The sequence below is a fragment of the Mobula hypostoma genome, chromosome 15 (assembly GCF_963921235.1).
Source record: "Mobula hypostoma chromosome 15, sMobHyp1.1, whole genome shotgun sequence".
NCBI lineage: Eukaryota > Metazoa > Chordata > Chondrichthyes > Myliobatiformes > Myliobatidae > Mobula > Mobula hypostoma.
Window position 1 is genome coordinate 74,258,797 of NC_086111.1, and position 22,517 is coordinate 74,281,313.

General features: G+C 48.8%; 1 protein-coding gene across 2 annotated transcripts in view; it reads left to right on the plus strand.

The window, feature by feature from the left end:
- uroc1 (urocanate hydratase 1) overlaps positions 1-18,277 on the plus strand; it is a 67,705-nt gene extending 49,428 nt beyond the window's left edge. For both annotated transcript variants that reach the window (XM_063068270.1, XM_063068271.1), the window contains exons 16-20: positions 6,087-6,185; positions 8,193-8,292; positions 9,159-9,240; positions 10,811-10,910; positions 14,868-18,277. In XM_063068270.1, the coding sequence (XP_062924340.1) occupies positions 6,087-6,185; positions 8,193-8,292; positions 9,159-9,240; positions 10,811-10,910; positions 14,868-15,017 (531 nt within the window). In that variant the 3' untranslated portion in view covers positions 15,018-18,277. The remainder of the gene's footprint in view (positions 1-6,086; positions 6,186-8,192; positions 8,293-9,158; positions 9,241-10,810; positions 10,911-14,867) is intronic.
- The last annotated feature ends 4,240 nt before the right edge of the window (positions 18,278-22,517 follow it).

A 22,517-nucleotide genomic window follows, 5' to 3' on the forward strand; every position in this document is an offset into this window, starting at 1 on the left:
CACAATCTCTCCTCCTTCCCTCTCCTTTGCCTGGCTGATAGGATCTAGGGCCTCTCTGGGACACCACCCAAGGGATTACTGTGTCACCGTGGGGACAGTGAACAGTGAAGCAGACAGACCACAGGAAACAGCTGGAAGTTCAGAGCAGTGTCCTTAACTCGCCAACATTTCTTTGCAAGTTGTACATTAGAGCCTGGGTCAGACACAGAGTGAAACTCCCTCCACACCGTCCCATCACACACTCCCGGGGTCAGACACAGAGTGAAACTCCCTCCACACCGTCCCATCACACACTCCTGGGGTCAGACACAGAGTGAAGCTCCCTCCACACCGTCCCATCACACACTCCCGGGGTCAGACACAGAGTGAAACTCCCTCCACACCGTCCCATCACACACTCCCGGGGTCAGACACAGAGTGAAACTCCCTCCACACCGTCCCATCGCACACTCCCGGGGTCAGACACAGAGTGAAACTCCCTCCACACCGTCCCATCGCACACTCCCGGGGTCAGACACAGAGTGAAACTCCCTCCACACCGTCCCATCACGCACTCCCGGGGTCAGACAGAGAGTGAAGCTCCCTCCACACCGTCCCATCACGCACTCCCGGGGTCAGACAGAGAGTGAAACTCCCTCCACACCGTCCCATCACGCACTCCCGGGGTCAGACACAGGGTGAAACTCCCTCCACACCGTCCCATCACACACTCCCGGGGTCAGACACAGGGTGAAACTCCCTCCACACCGTCCCATCACACACTCCCGGGGTCAGACACAGGGTGAAACTCCCTCCACACCGTCCCATCACACACTCCCGGGGTCAGACACAGGGTGAAACTCCCTCCACACCGTCCCATCACACACTCCCGGGGTCAGACAGAGAGTGAAGCTCCCTCCACACCGTCCCATCACACACTCCCGGGGTCAGACAGAGAGTGAAACTCCCTCCACACCGTCCCATCACACACTCCCGGGGTCAGACAGAGAGTGAAACTCCCTCCACACCGTCCCATCGCACACTCCCGGGGTCAGACACAGAGTGAAGCTCCCTCCACACCGTCCCATCGCACACTCCCGGGGTCAGACACAGAGTGAAACTCCCTCCACACCGTCCCATCGCACACTCCCGGGGTCAGACACAGAGTGAAACTCCCTCCACACCGTCCCATCGCACACTCCCGGGGTCAGACACAGAGTGAATCTCCCTCCACACCGTCCCATCACACACTCCCGGGGTCAGACACAGAGTGAAGCTCCCTCCACACCGTCCCATCACACACTCCCGGGGTCAGACACAGAGTGAAGCTCCCTCCACACTGTCCCATCACACACTCCCCAGGGTCAGACACAGAGTGAAGCTCCCTCCACACCGTCCCATCACACACTCCCGGGGTCAGACACAGAGTGAAGCTCCCTCCACACCGTCCCATCACACACTCCCGGGGTCAGACACAGAGTGAAACTCCCTCCACACCGTCCCATCGCACACTCCCGGGGTCAGACACAGAGTGAAACTCCCTCCACACCGTCCCATCGCACACTCCCGGGATCAGACACAGAGTGAATCTCCCTCCACACCGTCCCATCACACACTCCCGGGGTCAGACACAGAGTGAATCTCCCTCCACACCGTCCCATCACACACTCCCGGGGTCAGACACAGAGTGAAGCTCCCTCCACACCGTCCCATCACACACTCCCCAGGGTCAGACACAGAGTGAAGCTCCCTCCACACCATCCCATCACACACTCCCGGGGTCAGACACAGAGTGAAACTCCCTCCACACCGTCCCATCACACACTCCCGGGGTCAGACACAGAGTGAAACTCCCTCCACACCGTCCCATCACACACTCCTGGGGTCAGACACAGAGTGAAGCTCCCTCCACACCGTCCCATCACACACTCGCGGGGTCAGACACAGAGTGAAACTCCCTCCACACCGTCCCATCACACACTCCCGGGGTCAGACACAGAGTGAAACTCCCTCCACACCGTCCCATCGCACACTCCCGGGGTCAGACACAGAGTGAAACTCCCTCCACACCGTCCCATCGCACACTCCCGGGGTCAGACACAGAGTGAAACTCCCTCCACACCGTCCCATCACGCACTCCCGGGGTCAGACAGAGAGTGAAGCTCCCTCCACACGGTCCCATCACGCACTCCCGGGGTCAGACAGAGAGTGAAACTCCCTCCACACCGTCCCATCACGCACTCCCGGGGTCAGACACAGGGTGAAACTCCCTCCACACCGTCCCATCACACACTCCCGGGGTCAGACACAGAGTGAAACTCCCTCCACACCGTCCCATCGCACACTCCCGGGGTCAGACACAGAGTGAAACTCCCTCCACACCGTCCCATCACGCACTCCCGGGGTCAGACAGAGAGTGAAGCTCCCTCCACACCGTCCCATCACGCACTCCCGGGGTCAGACAGAGAGTGAAACTCCCTCCACACCGTCCCATCACGCACTCCCGGGGTCAGACACAGTGTGAAACTCCCTCCACACCGTCCCATCACACACTCCCGGGGTCAGACACAGGGTGAAACTCCCTCCACACCGTCCCATCACACACTCCCGGGGTCAGACACAGGGTGAAACTCCCTCCACACCGTCCCATCACACACTCCCGGGGTCAGACACAGGGTGAAACTCCCTCCACACCGTCCCATCACACACTCCCGGGGTCAGACACAGAGTGAAGCTCCCTCCACACCGTCCCATCACACACTCCCGGGGTCAGACAGAGAGTGAAACTCCCTCCACACCGTCCCATCACACACTCCCGGGGTCAGACAGAGAGTGAAACTCCCTCCACACCGTCCCATCACACACTCCCGGGGTCAGACACAGAGTGAAGCTCCCTCCACACCGTCCCATCGCACACTCCCGGGGTCAGACACAGAGTGAAACTCCCTCCACACCGTCCCATCGCACACTCCCGGGGTCAGACACAGAGTGAAACTCCCTCCACACCGTCCCATCGCACACTCCCGGGATCAGACACAGAGTGAATCTCCCTCCACACCGTCCCATCACACACTCCCGGGGTCAGACACAGAGTGAAGCTCCCTCCACACCGTCCCATCACACACTCCCGGGGTCAGACACAGAGTGAAGCTCCCTCCACACCGTCCCATCACACACTCCCCAGGGTCAGACACAGAGTGAAGCTCCCTCCACACCGTCCCATCACACACTCCCGGGGTCAGACACAGAGTGAAGCTCCCTCCACACCGTTCCATCACACAGAGGTGTTGTCCATTCCTGTACCAAGTGTCAGCAGATGAAGGGACAGGTTTCTTCCGACAGAGCATGGAGTGGTGGGGTTGATGGGCAAGTGGAGACTGGAGCTGTAGATGTACCAATCCCCGTTCCAGACACAGAAACACACAGGGAGTCCCTGGGCAACGGATCCGTCAACCTACATACATACAGTTTTTATATTTTAGTTGTAAAGGTGAAGTTCTATAAGATGTTGGTGAGGCCTAATATGGAATATTATGTGCAGCTTTGGTCAGCTCCATACAGGATAGATGTAAATAAGATTGAAAATACACAGAAAATTTACAATAGAGGACAGACAATGGAGATGATGTGATAGAGGTGTTTAAAGGTGTTTATGATAGAGGGAATGGAGAGAGTCGGACCGCGTACAGGGAATGGAGAGAGTCGGACCACGTACAGGGAATGGAGAGAGACGGACCGCATACAGGGAATGGAGAGCGACGGACCGCGTACAGGGAATGGAGAGCGATGGACCATCTTTAGGCAGAAGAGATTTAGAGTCACATAGAATCACGGAGCAAGACAGTATGGATACAGGCCTTTCGGCCCACCGGGTCCATGCTGAGCACAGTGCCCCACCGCCCCATCCTAATTTCTTATGTTCAGCCCATATCTCCAAGCCACTACCCCCCCCCCCGTACATCTCCAACTGCTTCTTAAATGAAACTATCATAACTGCCTCGAACACTTCCTTGGCAGTTCGTTCCATATACTCACCGTCTTCTGTATGGAAACATTGCCCCTCGAGTCCCTTTTCAATCTATCCCCTCTCCTCTTCAATTTATGACTCCTACCCTGAGAGGGGAGTCCAGTTATTGTCCACTTTATCTCTGCCTCTCATAATTTTAAACATTCCTGCAAAGTTGCTCCTCTTTCTGCTACGTTCCAAGGAATAAAAACCCAGCGTGGCCGACCTCACTCTGTGACTCAGGCTGTCGAGTACCAGCAGCATTCTCGTATCGCTTTTCACTCTTTCCAGTTTAACCAAACCTTTCCGATAACAGGGGACCAAACTGAATGAACGAATTGACTTTCCTACATCCTCCACGTACATCAGGAGTAAAAATCTTGGTTTTTCCAAGTGCAGACTCACCAGCTTGTACAACTGCTCCATAATGTCCCAACTCGTTTAATCAGTGTCCTGACTGATGAGGGCCTGTGAGCTAAAGGCCTTTTTCACCATCCTGTCTGCTGTCTTCAACAAACAATGCAACCGTACTCCTTCGTCCCTCTGTTCCATCCCCCTCCCTAGTGCCCGACCACTCATTCTATAAGTTAAACATTCCAAAATGCATCACTTCACACTTGTCTGTATTAAAATCCATTTGCTGTTCTTGGAGCATTTTCCAAAATGATGAAGACCCCCCCCCCCACTAGTAATCTATGACGAGCTTCTTCACTGTCAATGACCCCACAAACTTACTGATCAAGCCTTGGGCATTCACCTCCATTCATTTGTATAAATAATGAGCAACACTCTGACCCCTGTGGTACGCCACTCGTCACCAGCCTCTATTCAGAAGAACATAATTTCATAAGAAATAGGAGCAGGAGTCGGCCATCCGGCCCATCGAGCCTGCCCCGTCATTCAATAAGATCATGGCTGATCTGTCCGTAAACTCAGCTCCATCTACCTGCCTTTTCCCCATAACCCTTAATTCCCTTACTCTGCAATAATCTATCCAATCTTGCCTTAAATATATATACTGAGAAACAATATTCAGAGTTCAAAGTAAGTATATTATCAAAATATAGAGATTCATTTTCTTGAGGGCATTCACAGAAAATACAAAGAAATACAATGGAATCGATAAAAGGCCACGCGCACAGCAGGATGGACAAATGACCACTGTGCAAAAGACAACAAAAAGAATTTAAAAAAATTTTTTTTGTTATTAGGGTTTTTTTGTTTTAGTTAGTAGGGATTCGTTTTTTCTTTCTTTTTTCCATTAAAAAAAGCTTTAACATTTTGTTTTTTTTATTATTATTGATATACTGTAAAAATTAAAAAAAATAAATGAATAGATAGCTAGATAAGCAACAAATGTTGAGAACATCAGATGAGGAGTCCTTGGAAGTGAGTCGATAAGTTGTAGGAACAGTTCAGTTCAATGATGGGGTGAATAAAGCTGGGGTCCAAGAGCCCGATCATTGAACAAGAGGGGATAACTTCACTCAACAAGATGAAGGTTGATTAGACAGGGGATGAACGGATACGTGCAGAAGGCAGGATTGAGGCTGAGTGGGAAATGGATCAACCATGATGAAATGGGGGAGCAGACTCGATGGGCCAAATGGCCCAATTCTGCTCCTACATCTTATGATGTTATGGTTTAGCCTACTCCAAGATTGTAACCCTTCTCTCCTACACAGCCTCCATTTTCTATCATCCATATGACTATTAAATATCCCTAATGTATCTGCCTCTACACCACCCCCAGCAGTGTGTCCCACACCCCCACCACTCTGTGTTTAAAAATAATGATCTCTGACATCCTGCCCAGAGTTACCACTGAACAGGTGAATGCTCCGTCACTAGGCAGGTGACGGTGATGTTTTGGTCTGAGAGCCTTGGTTGGGCCTGACCTCCAGCAATCTGTGTGTGCTGCTGAAAGCTTCCAGCATCCGGTCTGTCTTGCATCTGCACTTGATTCTTCATTCTGTTACTTGTTCCTCTGTCTACCTCGTTGCACTGTGATCTGCATGAAGGGAATGAACGTGTTTCACTGTAGCTCAGAATAAGCAAGCTACCTGCCCCTCGGCACCCCCCCACCCTCTCTTCCCCGCAGGTGGTCGGATCTCAAGCTCGCATTCTATACTCAGACCAGAGGGGCCGAATTGCCATTGCCCTAGCGATCAACCAAGCTGTGGCTGCGAGCAGGCTCAAGGTAAGATCGTGCGTAGGGCTGCGTTTTGCAGAATGACACTCACACTCAGCTCCTTCCCCTCCGCCATCAGATTTCGGAATGCACGCTGAGCCCATCAGAATGCACAGTGAACCCATGAACACCACCTCATTTTCTCACTCTCATTTCACACTACCTATATAATATTTTATATATACTCACTGAATCTATAGCTTCTCTATTATTATATATTGCAAATTACCCGTGTAACAAGAAGTTTCGCCACACACAGTGTTAAACGTGATTCTGATTCCAATTCCCATTCTTCATTTTTCTCTCCCTATCGACAAGAATGTGTTGCCTCCTCCAGGGTCCTTGTGGAAGGCCTCCCTGTTGAATTTTGCCCTCCCCCCACCCCCATACTTCCAGACAGGAGGTCCCAGGTCACAGCCTCCTGCTCCAGAGAAACGTTCTCCCTCTGTCCTCTCTGGGCACATGGCCAAGAGGTTAAGGCGTTCGTCTAGTGATTCTGTGCCAGCATGTTTGTGCCCTTGAGCAAGGCACTTAACCACACAATTCTCTAGTCTGTGTGAGGAGTGGCGCCCCACACAACTTCCAATCTGTGCCTTGTGCCTTGTCTGTGCCTGGGCATGAAAATGCCCGACGCAGGCCTCTCATGGTCTGAGTCGACGTTCCCTCTCCCCTCCCCCCCCCCCCGGTCCCTGACCACCTCCCAGGCAGCTTCATATACTGTCACACACACCAGTGCAATGAAAGACCCTGCCCGCATAAAGCTCACAGAATGAATAGTAGAGTTACAGCACAGAAAACAGGCCCTTTGGCCCATCTTTTCAATGCTGGCCAATATCTATCCGAGCTAGTCCCCTTTGCCCACACTTAACTCATTTCCCTCTAAACGAGGCCAGTACAGTCACGTAGTGGTTAGCGCCACCATTTGTAAGGAGTTTGTACGTTCTCCCTGTAGCCGCGTGGGTTTCCTCTGGTTTCCTCCCACATTCCAAAGATGTACTGTTGGTACCAGAAATGTGATGGCACTCGCAGTCTGCCCAGTGCAATCCTCACTGATTTAATTTAACACACACGAGGCGTTTCACTGGATACTCGATGTCATCATCATCATTGATGTGCCATGTCATATCACGTGGGCGATCATGGTTTCCCATCTGTTGACCATGAATGTTCTTGGCAATTTTTTCTACAGAAGTGGTTTGCCATTGCCTTCTTCTGGGCAGTGTCTTTACAAGATTGGTGACCCCAGCCATTGTCAATACTGTTCAGGGGTAGGGGTGGCTAAGCAGGTGCTACACCTTGCCCGAGGGTGACCTGCAGGCTAGCAGAGGGAAGGAGCACCTTACACCTCCTTTGATAGAGACGCATCTCCATCCTGCCACTTTACATTTTGATGACCATGTAACAAATAAAGTTAATCTTTAAAACTTTTCCAATCCATCTACATGTCCAAGCGACTTTTAAACATTATGATTGTGCTTCACTGTATGGCTTCTTCTGGCAACTCGTTCCATTCACTAACCAGCCTCCCTGTGGAAAAAGTTGCCCCTCAGGTCCTTTATAAATCTTTTCCATCTCACCTTAAACCTGTGCTCTCTAGCTTTAGACTCTGCTGCCTTGGGGTAAGGGTTGTATACACCCCCCTCCCCTTCATGCTACAAATCTAAGGTCACCCCTCAGCCTCCTACCCTTCAGGGAAAACGGTCCCAGTCTATCCAGTCTCTCCTAGTAACTCCAGCCCTCAGTTCCAGTAACACCCCCAAGGGATTCGTCTCATCCCTCCCTCTGCATTCCTCAACATCCTTCTCTCCCTTTCCATCTCTCCCTCACCTCCCCTGTCCGATCCGTGGCCTCCTCCCTCCTCCCTCCTCTTCATCTCCTCCCCCTCCCCTCCCCTCCTCCCCCTCCCACCTCTCACATCTCAGCTGTCGTAGTAACTCTCAACGAGATCCCTCCATGACATCTGGCCATCAGTGAGAGTGAGTTATCTCCTCTAATGGGATCTCTTCAACTCCGCAGGCTCCTGTGGTGATCAGCCGAGACCACCATGACGTGAGTGGAACAGACAGCCCGTTCAGGGAAACTTCCAACATCTACGATGGATCAGCATTTTGTGCAGGTCTGTACCCATCCTCCCAGGCCCCACGATGAGTGGCCAGACCACTGTACGACTGACAGATGTACAGACTCTCTCTCCCCCCTCCCCCCTCACCCCTTTTCTCTCTCTCCTTTCCCCCTCCCCCTCCTCCTCCCCCTCACCCCTTCGCCCCTCACCTCTACCCCCTCACCCCTACCCCCTCACCCCTTCCCCCTCACCCTTTCCACTCACCCCTTTCCACTCACCCCTGCCCCCTCACCCCTGCCCCCCTCACTCCTTCCCCTTCACCCTTTCCACTCACCCTTCCCCCCTCCACTTCCTCCCTCACCCCTACCCCCACTCTCTCTCCTGATCCCTTTCTCCCCACCTCCCTCTTTCCCCTCCCTCTCTACTTAATCGCACTCTTCCTAGTATTAATCACCTCACTGCTGCCAACCTCCTCTCTGCTGCATTGCCTGACTGAAGTTTTATACCAGTGTAACATGGCTTCCTGACTCCGTGCTCAGTGGCTCGACAGCTGAAGGCCTCTTTACCCCTCTCCACTCGTATGATTGAGTTACAGGAGATTCTGCAGGAGCTGGAAATCTTGAGCAACACACACGCACACACAGACACACACACAGACACACACACACACAGACACACACACACACAGACACACACAGACACACAGACACACACACACACACACACACACACACACACACACACACACACCAATGCTGAGTGTTTATTTGTGTTCCTCCAGTGTTCTGTGTGTGTTGCTGACACTACGTGTGTTCCCATTTTCAGCAGCCTATGGACTTACACTGCAAGATGCCTGTCTGACCTGACTGGCTGAGGGATGGTCCGGTTACTAACCACGGCTGTGCTCTCTCCTTCCCCAGACATGGCGGTACAGAATTTTGTTGGTGATTCTGTTCGAGGAGCGACGTGGGTGTCCCTGCACAACGGAGGGGGCGTTGGCTGGTGAGTGTGGCACCCAGAGCGGGGTGTGCCATTGGGCTGTGGTTAATGGAAGCTGTACAGTGACAGACGGTTGTAAACAGGTTATGTAGAACACAGAACATTACAACACAGTACAGGCCTTTCGGCCCACGATGTTGTGCCAACCTTTTCACTTACTCCAAGACCATCCCACCTACACAGCCCATAACCTTTCATTTCTCTTTCATCCATGTGCCTGTCTAAGAGTCTCTTAAATGGCCTATTGAATCCACCCAGACCTATCACTACTACCTTTCTTGAGCAAAAGAGTAACAATTTTTCACCCTCCAGTTATCTGGTACAAGTTCAGTGGCTAGTGAGGGTGAAAAGAACTTTGAAGTTTGAAGAGCAGAATAATTTTACAAGAGTTCCTCCTTTCCTTCTCTCACCTCACCTGATTAAAACAACCTCCACATTTCCACTGTCCATTTCCCCAAGTACATCTGTTCATAATTTATGCTCCTCAGCTCATGCGTAATAGCATTCTGATTCCCCATCTCCCAATTAAACACTTTCCCAAACCGACTCTTCCTATCCTCTTCCTACATCATGGTGAATATTAGTGAGTTGTGCTCACTATCTCTAAAATGCTCTCCCATCGAGAGACCTGACACCTGAGCAGGTTCATCGCCAAGCTTCAGATCCAGTATGACAGAAGGTTAGGTTCGATATCTGGATCTAATCCCATGTCTGACCCTGGGAGTGTGTGATGGGACGGTGTGGAGGGAGCTTCACTCTGTGTCTGACCCCGGGAGTGTGTGATGGGACGGTAGGGAGGGAGCTTCACTCTGTGTCTGACCTTGGGAGTGTGTGGTGGGACAGTGTGGAGGGAGTGTGCGATGGGACGGTGTGGAGGGAGTGTGCGATGGGATGGTGTGGAGGGAGTGTGCGATGGGCCGGTGTGGAGGGAGTGTGCGATGGGTCGGTGTGGAGGGAGTGTGCGATGGGACGGTGTGGAGGGAGTGTGTGATGGGTCGGTGTGGAGGGAGTGTGTGATGGGATGATGTGGAGGGAGTGCGTGATGGGACGATGTGGAGGGAGTGTGTGATCGGTCAGTGTAGGGGGAGTGTGTGATGGGTCAGTGTGGAGGGAGTGTGTGATGGGACGGTGTAGGGACGGTGTGGAGGGAGTGTGTGATGGGACGGTGTGGAGGGAGTGTGTGATGGGTCGGTGTGGAGGGAGTGTGTGATGGGACGGTGTGGGGGAGTGTGTGATGGGACGGTGTGGAGGGAGTGTGTGATGGGACGGTGTGGGGGAGTGTGTGATGGGACAGTGTGGGGGAGTGTGTGATGGGACGGTGTGGAGGGAGTGCGTGATGGGACAGTGTAGAGGGAGTGTGTGATGGGACGGTGTGGGGGAGTGTGTGATGGGACGGTGTGGAGGGAGTGTGTGATGGGACAGTGTGGAGGGAGTGTGTGATGGGACAGTGTGGGGGAGTGTGTGATGGGACGGTGTGGAGGGAGTGTGTGATGGGACAGTTTAGAGGGAGTGTGTGATGAGTCAGTGTGGGGGGAGATCTTCACGGGTTCACAACTTTCTTCCTGATACACAGGGGAGAGGCAGTGAATGGAGGGTTTGGGCTGGTGCTCGATGGTTCCAAGGATGCTGAGGAGCGGGCGAAGGTGATGCTAAACTGGGATGTGTCCAATGGGGTGAGTGACAGATATTTTTCAGTTCTGTGTCCTCTTCTTTTTCCACTTCTGCGGAAACAGGGTGCTTGAACTTAGGAAGTATTTGCATCTGCCCGTTGGAGTGGAGTGGCTCATGAAGTGAGCTCTCTAATGAGTCACACTTGTCTGCTCCCTGCTGACCGCCCGGGTTCGGGGTGGTGGGCTGGCGTAGTGGTTAGTGTAACACTTTACAGCGCCAGTGACTGGAATTTCATGGTTCAAATCCCGCCACTCTCTGTAAGTTTGTATGTTCTCCCCGTGACGGCCTGTGTTTTCTCCGGGTGCTCTGGTTTCCTCCCACATTCCAAAGGCGTACGGGTTAGAGTCAGTCAGCTGTAGACATATCGTGTTGGTGCTGGAAGCACGGCCACGCTTGCGGGCTGCCCCCAGCGCACCCTCAGACCGTGGTGGTCATTGACACAAAATGACACTATATCATGTTTCAAGGTTTGTGACAAATAAAGCTAATCTTTACCTGTATATTTCTCCTATTCGCTGTGGAAACTCTTGTTGAATCCACTTCCAATGCGCTTTCAGACACTGTGTCCCAGATCACGGTAGCTCCAGGGGGGAAACCCTCCCCGTCCTCCCCCATCTGCTCCTCTGTCTCATCCTCTTCACGCTGTGTCCTCGGGAGTACTCCAGCGGGTTCAGTTACTACCCCTCAACCATTGGGGTCTTGACCCAGAGGGGATAACTTCACTCAACTTCACTTGCCCCGTCACTGAGCTGTTCCCCCAGCCCATGGACTAGCTCACTTTTGCTGTCTCGTGTTCTCTGTATTTATTTATTTAGATTATTTTCCTTTTTTTTTATCTTTTAGTATTTGTTCACTGCTGTTTTTTGCACATTGGTTGTTTGTTTGTCCTGTTGGATGTGGACTTTCATTGATTGTATTGTATTTCTTTGTGCTTACTGACTTTACCTACAGGAAAACGAATCTTGGGGTTCTATATGGTGACGTGTATGTACCTTGAGAATAAATTTACTTTCAGCTTTGAGCATTTGAACTCTGCTACCCTACCACGTTGCCCCTGGAGGAACTGGAGGGATACAGGCCACGTGCAAGCAGATGGGGTTAGTCAGATGGGTACTGCGGTCAGCAGAGACATGATGGGCTGTACTGCTGATAGCGCTGGAGAGAGCCCCAAGCTGTTCGCTGGGTTTTCAGTGGGGCCCATTGAAGTTCCTGCAATGATGTAACTCACTCATGGACTGTTTGTCCCACTCCCATCAGGGAGGAGGCCAAGTAGCAGCCACACCTGGACCACCAGACTCAAAAACAGCTGCTTTCCTCAAGAACATAAGAAATAGGAGCAGGAGTCGGCCATCTGGCCCGTCAAGCCTGCTCCACCATTCAATAAGGTCATGGCTGATCTCCACCAACCTGCCTTTTCCCCATAACCCTTGATTCCCCTACTATGCAAAAACCTATTCAACCTTGTCTTAAATATATTTACTGAGGTAGCCTCCACTGCTTCATTGGGAGAGAATTCCACAGATTCACCACCCTCTGGGAAAAGCAGTTCCTCCTCACCTCCGTCCTAAATCTACTCCCCCGAATCTTGAGACAATGTCCCCTCGTTCTAGTCTCACCGACTGATGGAAACAACTTTCCTGCCTCTATCTTATCTACTTCTTTCGTAATTTTGTATGTTTCTGTAAGATCTCCTCTCATTCTTCTAACTTCCAGTGAGTACAGTCCCAGGTGAGTCAATCTGTCCTCATAGGTTAACCCCCTCATCTCTGGAATCAACCTGGTGAACCTCCTCTGCACCGTCTCCAAAGCCAGAATATCCTTCCTCAAGTAAGGAGACCAGAACTGCACACAGTACTCCAGGTGCGGCCTCACCAGTACCCTGTATAATTGCAGCACGACCTCCCTGCTCTTAAATTCAATCCCTCTCGCAATGAAGGCCAACATTCCATTTGCTACCTTGATAACCTACTGCACCTGCAAACCAACCTTTTGTGACTCATGCACAAGCACTCCCAAATCCCTCTACACAGCAGCGTGCTGCAATCTTTTACCATTTAAATAATAATTTGATCTTCCATTTTCCTTTCAAAGTGGATTACCTTGTATTCACCAACATTGTACTCCATCTGCCAGACCCTTGTCCACTTGATTAACCTATCTATATCTCTCTGCAGACCCTCTGTATGTTCTGCAACATTTGCTTTTCCACTCAGTTTAGTGTCATCAGCCAACTTAGATACATTACACTCGGTCCCCTCTTCCGGATCGTTAATGTATATTGTGAACAGTTGTAGGCCCAGCACCAACTCCTGTGGCACATCAGTCACCACCGATTGCCAACCAGAGTAATACCCATGTATCCCAACTCTTTACTTTCTATTGGTTAACCAATCCTCTATCCATACTAATACATCACTACCAACTCTATCTTGTGGATAAGTCTTTTATGTGGCACCTTATTGAATGCCTTCTGGAAATCCAAGTAAATAACGTCCATCTGTTCCCCTCTATCCACTGTGCTCACTATATCCTCAAAGAACTCCAGTAAGTTTGTCAAACAGGACCTGCCTTTGCCAAATCCATGCTGCGTCTGCTTTTTGGATCCATTTCTTTCCAGATGCCTCACTATTTCTTCTCTAATGAAAGCTTCAAGCATTTTCCCAACTACAGATGTTAAATTAACTAGCCTATGGTTACCTGCCTTCTGCCTACATTCTTTTTTGAACAGTGCTGTGACATTCGCCATCTTCCAATCCACTGGGACCTGCCCACAGTACAGAGAATTTTGGTAAATTATCACCAAAGCCTGTACTACAACTTCTGCCATTTCTTTCAGTACCCTGGGATGCATTCAGTCAGGACCAGGGACTTGTCTATCTTCAGACCCACAAGTTTGCTCAGCACTACCTCTTCAGTGATAGCTATTGTATCGATGTCCTCACCTCCCATCGCATCTATATCATCTCTCTTTGGCATGTTAGATGTGTCCTCCACCGTGAAGACCACACAAATACTTCGGCCATTTCCTCATTACGCAACATCAAGTCTCCCTTCTTGTCCTCCAATGGACCTACATTCACTTTGGCCATCCTTTTCCACTTTATATAATTATTATAAACTTTTACTGTCCATTTTTATATTTTGTGCTAGTTTATTTTCATTAACTATCTTCCCTTTCTCTATTGCTTGCTTAGTGGTTCTTTGTTGCTTTTTGAAGTTTTCCCGATCTTCCAATTTCCCACTACTCTTGGTGACTTTGTATGCACAAGCTTTTAGTTTGATGCCTTCGTTTATTTCCTTAGTTATCCATGGCTGGTTCTCCCCATCCTTACTGTCCTTGTTTTTAACTGGAATATACTTTTGTTGAGCACCGTGAAAAATATCTTTGAAAGTCTTCCACTGTTTCTCAACCGTCCCAACATATAGTCTGTGTTCCCAGTCTACCCTATCCAACTCCTCCCTCATCCCATTGTTTATGCATAATACACTGGTTTTAGATCGAACTATTGCACCCTCCATCTGTATGAGAAACTCAGCCATACCATGATCACTTTTTCCAAGGGGATCGCTAACTACAAGATTGCTAATTTTACCTGTCTCATTGCATGGGACCAGAACCAAGATAGCACATTCCCTTGTAGGTTCAGAAACATGCTGTTCAAGAAAGCCATCTCGTTTGCATTCCAACAACCCAAGCAGTGAGACTGATCAACATCTCCACCCACTAACCCACCCCAACCATTTCCAGTCAGAGTCACCTTATGTACAGACACCCCTGTGCCTAGAGTCATTTTATGGGCATACAATTTATGTATATAAGCTATCTTATGTGTTTTTAAAATTATTGTGTTTTTTTGTGCTGCGTCGGATCTGGAGTAAAAATTATGTCATTCTCCATTACACTTGTGTACTGGAAATGACGTTGAACAATCTTGAATGTTTCTTTCTCGGTACTGCAGGTTTCACGCCGCTGCTGGTCTGGCAGCCTCAGTGCCTACCAGACTATCCGCAGGACGATGAGGGAGAACGACCGCCTGAGGGTCACTCTCCCCCACAGGGTGGAGGATGAGGCCATGCTCGATCGAGCCCTGCAGAGAGAGACCGTGTGACCGTTCCCGAACTGACAGCCTCCGTGACCCAGTTTTGTCTGAACCCCACGCCACAAAACGGCCGGCCTAATCCGTTCGTGATCAGTGACCAATGTTATCATCTTCAATCACAAGCACGTAATCACTGGGGTAGGAGGAGTCCATTTGAACGTTGCCCCATCAGTCACCAAGATCAGAATCAGAGTCCGGTTGATAGACATAGAGTCATAGAAAAGTACAGCAGAGAAACAGGCCCTTTGGCCCATCTAGTCCATACCAAACCATTTAAACTGCCTTCTCCCATCGATTTGCACTGGGTCCATAGCCCTCCATATCCCTACCATCCATGTACTTATCCAGACTTCTGTTAAACGTTGAAATCGAGCTCGCATGCTTCACTTGCACTGTCAGCCCATTCCACACTCTCACAACCCTCTCAGTGAAGTTTCCCTTAAACGTTTCACCTTTCACCCTTAACCCATGACCTCTAGTTGTAGTCCCACCCAACCTCAGTGGAAAATGTCCCAGATCCTTTGTTCTACTGCACTCCTCAGTGTCCTTTCATTCACTGTGTAAGACCAACCCCCAATCTTGATGTCATCTGCAGTTAACCACATTATCATTGGTACAGATGACAAACAACAACTGACCCAGCATCGATCCCTGCAGCAATCCACTAGTCACAGGCCTCCAGTCAGAGAGGCAACCAATGTATAATCCAATTTACTGAATGCCATGCGACTGAACCTTCCTGTTCAATTTCCCATGTGGGACCTTGCCAAGTACCTTGCTATAGTCCACTTCCTTGCCTCCATCAGCTTTCCTGGTAATTTCCTTGGAAAAACTCTACAAGGTTGGTTAGACATGACTAATGACGCACAAAGCAATGTTGACCCCGTCCATCCGAATACTAATCAGTCCCTGTCTGTCTGAATCTCTCTCTCTGGCTATCCATCCCATAGGATGATGATGGTTCCTTTCGATCAGTTAGTGGGGTTGACCCCACTCCTCAGAAAGGAACAGCGTGTGTGTGAATGGATTTTAGGTGAGTAGGGGGTTGCACAGGTCCAGACCCAGCCTCTCAACATCCCCTCCCGGATCCGGGGGCATGGTGGGGTCCAACACGGCTGGGGGAAGCCAAATACTCATATATCGGGTCCCTTAGAAGACCTCTCAATAACTTTCCAACAATTGATGTCATGCTTACTGGCTATAATTTCCTGGTTTATGTTTAGAGCCTTTCTTAAACAGCGGAACAACATTAGCTATCCTCCATTTCTCTGGTACCTCTCCTGTCACTAAGGATGATTTAAATATCTCTACTAGGGCCCCAGCAATTTCTGCATTTGTCTGCTGTAGGGTCTGAGGGAACACCTTGTCAGGCCATGGTTTGCCCAGGGTAGCAAACACCTCCTCACCTGTAATCTGCGTAGGGTCCATGACCTCGCTGCTGCTTTGCCTCACTTCTATGGACTGTTAGTTTTCCAAGTAAAAACAAATGCAAAAAAATACATTTAAGATCCCCCCGTCTCTTTTGGCTCCATGCATAGGTTTCCACTCTGGTCTTCCGGAAGACCAATTTTGTCCCTCTCAACCCTTTTGCTCTGAACATAGCTGCGGAATCCTTTAGGATTCTCCCTCACCTAGGGCAACCTCATGCCTTCTTTTAGCCATCCTGATTTATTTCTTAATTGTTCTCTTGTATTTCTTGTACTCCATAAGCACCTCATGTTCCTACCTGCCTATACCTGCTATGCACCTCCTTTTTAGTCTCTTAATCAGGACCTCAATATCTTTCAAAAACAAACATTCCCTAAACCTGTTATCCTTGCTTTTTATTTTGGCAGACACATACAAGCTCGGTACTCTCAAAGTTTCACTTTTGACAGCATCCTGCTTTCTAAGTACCTCTTTGTCAGAATACAGCCTGTCCCAATCCACACCCGCCAGATCCTTCTGCTACCAGCAGATGTCGTGAAGTCTGTTGTTTTGCAGCAGTACATTAAATATACTGTAAACGACAATAAGAAGTAGATTTATAATATATTAAATAAGTGGTGCAAAAGTAGAGAAAATAGTTAGGTATTGCTCGGGATTGGTTCAATGTCCGTTCAGAAATCTGATGGCGGAGGGGAAGAAGCTGTTCCTGAATGACAGAGTGTGTGTCTTCAGGCTCCTGTACCTCCTCCCTGATGGTCTGTATTGACGAGATAAGGGGGTCACCTGGGCGGACATGCTGTTTGAAGTTATGGGCAAGTGTTAATAGCTCTCTCATGCCCCTGCTGACAGCATGTTATGTTGGAGACATTGCTGAGGCCCTTTTGGAGTATTGTGTGTATTTCTGGTCCCCTACCTACAGGAAAGATGTAAATGAGATTGAAAGAGTGCAGAGAAAATTTAGACAGTTGTCACTGGGACTGGAGAACCTGAGTTACAGGGAAAGATTGAATACATTAGGACTTTATTCCCTGGAGCGTAGGAGAACGAGGGGAGATTTGATAGAGATATACGGAATTATGAGGGGTATAGACAGGGTAAATGTAAGCAGGCTTTCCCACTGAGTTTGTAGCAGAATTAGGCCATTCAGCCCACCGAGTCTGCTCTGCCATTCCATCATGGCTGACTTATTATTCCTCTCAACCCCATTCTCCTGCCTTCTCCCCGTAACCTTTGACGCCCTGCCTAATCGAGAACCTATCAACCTCTGCTTTAAACATACCCAATGACTCAGCCTCCACAGACATCAGTGTCAATGAATTCCTCAGATTCACCACCCTCTGGCTAAAGAAATTTCCTCCTCATCTCTGTTCTAAATGGACGTCCCTCGATTCTGAGGCTGTGCCCTCGGGTCCTAGACTCCCCCAGTGTAAGAAACATCCTCTCCATGTCCACTCTATCTCGGCCTTTCAGTATTCAATAGGTTTCAATGAGACCTCCCATCATTTTTCTAAACACTGCGTCGAGGCCCTGAGCCACCAAACGCTCCCGATATGTTAACCCTTTCATTACCAGGACCATTCTCGTGAATCTTCTCTGAGGGTGGTGAGAGTTTCTCCCCAGGTGAACCTCATCCTGACTGATCCCATCCTCTGACAACAAGGGAATGTGCTGGAGATTATTAACTCTTCTTCAGTCACCCACCATCTCCTCTTGACTCTGACAAAGTGATCAGAACAAAACAGTCAAAGGCTTTTTTTTCTGTGCACAAGAACTTTGTTAACAACTTCCTGTAATCAAAAGGTCACAAACATCCAGGAATAAAAATGAATATTGTTACACCACCATTGTCTGTGACCAGCTGTTCTTATTTATTTCAAAGTTCAAAGTGAAATTTATTATCAAAGTACATACACATCACCACATACAACCCTGAGATTCTTTTTCTGTGGGCATACATAGCAAATCTATAGAACGGTAACTGTAAACTGTAAATATCAGGAACTGTAAACTGTGAATAAATTGCAAATGCAGAGAATAAATAAATAGCAATATATAACCAACATGAAAGAACAATATAACAGAGTCCTTAAATGAGTGTAGCTAACCCCTTTTGTTCAACAGCCTGATGGTTGCGGGGTAGTAACTGTTCCTGAACCTGGTGGTGTGGGTCCTGAGGCTCCTGTACCTCTTTCCTGATGGCAGCAGTGAGAAGAGAGGATGACCTGGGTGGTGAGGATCACTGATTCACCTGATGATTTAGTTAATTAATTTTGTTTAGAAATACAACATGAGACAGGCTTATCTGGCCCAGCAACCCACTGATCTAACCCGGGCCTGAGTACCGGACAATTTACAGTGACCAATTAACCTGCTAACCAGTGCGTCTTTGGACTATGGGAGGAAATCTGAGCACCAGGAGGAAACCCACGAGCACGTGGGAAGAATGTACAGACCTCCTCACAGAGGATGCTTGCATTGAACTTTGAACTCCAAAGCCCCGGGCTGTAATAGTCTCACGTTAACTGATAAGACTACAAGACATAGGAGCAGAATTAGGCCTTTCGGCCCATCGAATCTGCTCCACCATTTCATCATGGCTGATCCCAGATCCCATTCTACCTCCTACACCTGCCCTCTCACCGTATCCCTTGATGTCTGACCAATCAGGAATCTATCAACTTCCAGATTAAAGATATCCACGGACTTGGCCTCCACCACAATCTGTGGCAGAACATTCCACAGATTTACTACTCTTTGGCTAAAACAATTCTTCCTTACCTCTGTTCTAAAAGGTTGCCCCTCAATTTTGAGGCTGTGCCCTCTAGTTCCGGATACCCCCACCATAGGAAACATCCTCTCCACATCCACCCTATCTAGTCCTTTCAACATTCGGTAGGTTTCAATGAGATCCCCCAGCGTTCTTCTAAATTTCAGAATCATCCATGTGAACCTCCTCTGCTCTCTCTCCAATGACAACGCATCCTTTCTGAGATAAGAGGCCCAAAATCATTGACAATACTCCAAGTGCAGCCTGACTAGTGTCTTATAAAGCCTCAGCATCATCTCCTTGCTTTTATATTCTATTCCCCTTGAAATAAATGCCAACATTGCATTTGCCTTTTTTACCGCAGACTCAACCTGTAAATTAACCTTCCGGGAGTCTTGCACGAGGACTCCTAATCCCTCTGCACCTCTAGTGTTTGAACTTTCTCCCCCATTTAGATAATCATCTGCATTATTGTTCCTTTTACCAAAATGCATTATCGTACATTTCCCAACACTTGGCACCTTTCCCATTTGCCACCTTTTTTGCCCAATCTTTCAATTTCTCTAGGTCCTGCTGCAATCGCATTGCTTCCACAGTAACACCTACCTTCTTATCATCTGCAAACTTTGCCACAAATCTGTCAATTCCAATATCTAAATCAATGACAACCAACGTGAAAAGTAGTGGTCCCAATACTAGTCACTGGCAGCCAACCAGAAAAGGCCCCCTTTATTCCCACTTGTTGCCTCCTGCCTGTCAGCCAATTCTTTATCCATGCCAGTATCTTTCCTGTAACATAGGATTTTATCTTGTTAAGCAGCCTCATGTGTGGCGCCTTATCAAATACCTTCTGAAAATCCATGTAACTGACATCCACTGCCTCTCCTTTGTCCACTCTGCTTGTTACTTCCTCAAAGAACTCTTAACACATTTGTCAGGCAAGATTTCTTACAGAAACCATGCTGACTTTGTCTTATCTTTATCATTAGTCTCCAAGTACCCTGAAACCTCATCCTTAATAATAAACTCCAACACTTTACCAACCACTGAGGTTAGGTGAACTGGCTTATAATTTCCTTTCTTTTACCTTCTTCTCTTCTTAAAGAATGGAGTGACATTTGTAATTTTCCAGTCCTCCGGGACCATGCCAGAATCAAGTCATGACCAATGCATCTGTTATCTCTTCAGCAACCTCTCTCAGGATTCTGGGATGTAATCCATCTAGTCCAGGTGATTTATCCGCCTTAAGACCTTTCAGTCTGCCTAGTACTTTTTTTTAATATAATAGCAATGGCACTCACTCCTGCTCCCTGACACTCATGGACCTCTGGCACACAGCTAGTGCTTTCCACAGTGAAGACTGAAGCAAAGTTTTCTTTGTCCCTCATTACTACCTCACCAGCATCATTTTCCAGTGGTCCAATATCAACTCTCACCTCCGTTTTACTCTTTATATCAATGAAAAAACTTTTATATTATTGCTAGTTTGCCTTCATAATTCATCTTCTCGCTTCTTACAACTTTTTTAGTTGCCTGATACGCTACTGTGGCAGCCATTGAAACATGTTGGGGTGTTGGTATGGAATACTGATATCCAAAATTCCAGAAAGTTAGTATGGAATACTGATATCCACAATGCCAGAAAATCTAAAAATCTGCCAACCCGCTGAGTTACTGGAGTTTTACTGAGTCCATTCCGGAAACAAAAAACCCCACGTACACACGTCGCTGTTTGTTCACTGTCACTGGATCTGAACTCTGGAACTTCCCCTGCAGCCACACCAAGGGAGCCCGTTCACCAGAAGGTGCAACAAGTGATCTGCTGCAGGAACTCAGCGGACTGAGCAGCATCTGTGCTGACGCATGGCGGTGTCAGCACTTTGGTTAAACGCACACCAGCATAACTCACAGCCACCAAGGGGAGTTGGCGATGGACTTCAATGCCAACAGTGGCATTGTCCTAGTAATGAATTAAAGTTCAAAATAAATTTATTATCAAAGTACATGCAGTATACGTCACCATATACAACCATCCTTGCTGACGGCTGAGGGGTAACTGTTCCTGAACCTGGTGGTGTGAGTCCTGAGGCTCCTGTACCTTCTTCCTGATGGCAGCAGTGAGAAGAGAGTGTGACCTGGGTGGTGGGGGTCCCTGATGATGGATGCTGCTTTTTTATGATAGTGTTCAGTGTAGATGTGCTCAATGGTGGGGAGGGCTTTACCTATGATGGTCTGGGCTGTATCCATTACATTTTGTAGGTTTTTCCATTCTAGACTCCTGAAAGGAGACACCAGGCTGTAGGTGGAGATGTCAGAGTTCCACAACACACAGAGAGCGGTGGGTGTGTGGAACTTGGTGGCTGAGGCAGATACATCAGCCCTGTTGGTCAACTGTTCGACTCCTTTCCATGGATGCTGTCTGACCAGCTGAGTTGCTCCAGATTCCAGCATCTGCAGAATCTTTTGTGTCTCCAATTGTGTCTGATTTATTCTCAGCTTTAGGGGTGCTGCACAGATGTGGTAATCTGCTCAGGAGAAACACTCTCCCTAGTACAGTGTGGAGGGGATGCAGCACTGTCTCTGTCTGTGATAGTACATAGGAACTTGCCAATGGTAAATCGGTTTATTATTGTCACATGTACAGAGATACAGTGAAGTTTGTCTCACACACTGTTCATACTGATCAGATCATTACACAGAGCTGGATCAGGGATAAACAATAACAGAATGCAGAGTAAAGTGTCACAGTCACACAGGGAGTGCAGTGTAGACCGACAATGAGGTGTAAGGTTATAATGAGGTGGATTGTGAAGTCAAGCGTCCAGCTACAGGTACTAGAGGATCAATCGATAGTGGGATAGAAGCTGTCCTGGCTTTCGGGCTTTTGCATCTCCTGCCTGAAGGGGGGGAGTGACTCTGGTGCCAGCCCTTTGCGAGAGGCTGAATGCTCATCTCTCTGCCCTTACAGACAGCGCACTCCATCACACCACTCCCTCACCTTTTCACATCGGCGGCACAGCTGAAACCGAGTGGGTACCAACTCCTGAGAGCTCACCACAGGCACAACTTCTCATAGGCCCAGAGCACATTCGACACAATCAGGAAACCTCTGCTTTCTGGGGAGGCTGAAGAGGGCTGGGCTACGCACACCTACACTCGTGTCATTGTACCGACAGAGCGCATCCGCGCAAGCTGCACTGCCATTTCATAGTCATAGTCATCCTTTACTGATCCGGGGGGAAATTGGTTTTCGTTACACCATAAATAATTAAATAGTAATAAAACCATAAATAGTTAAATAGTTAAACAGTAAT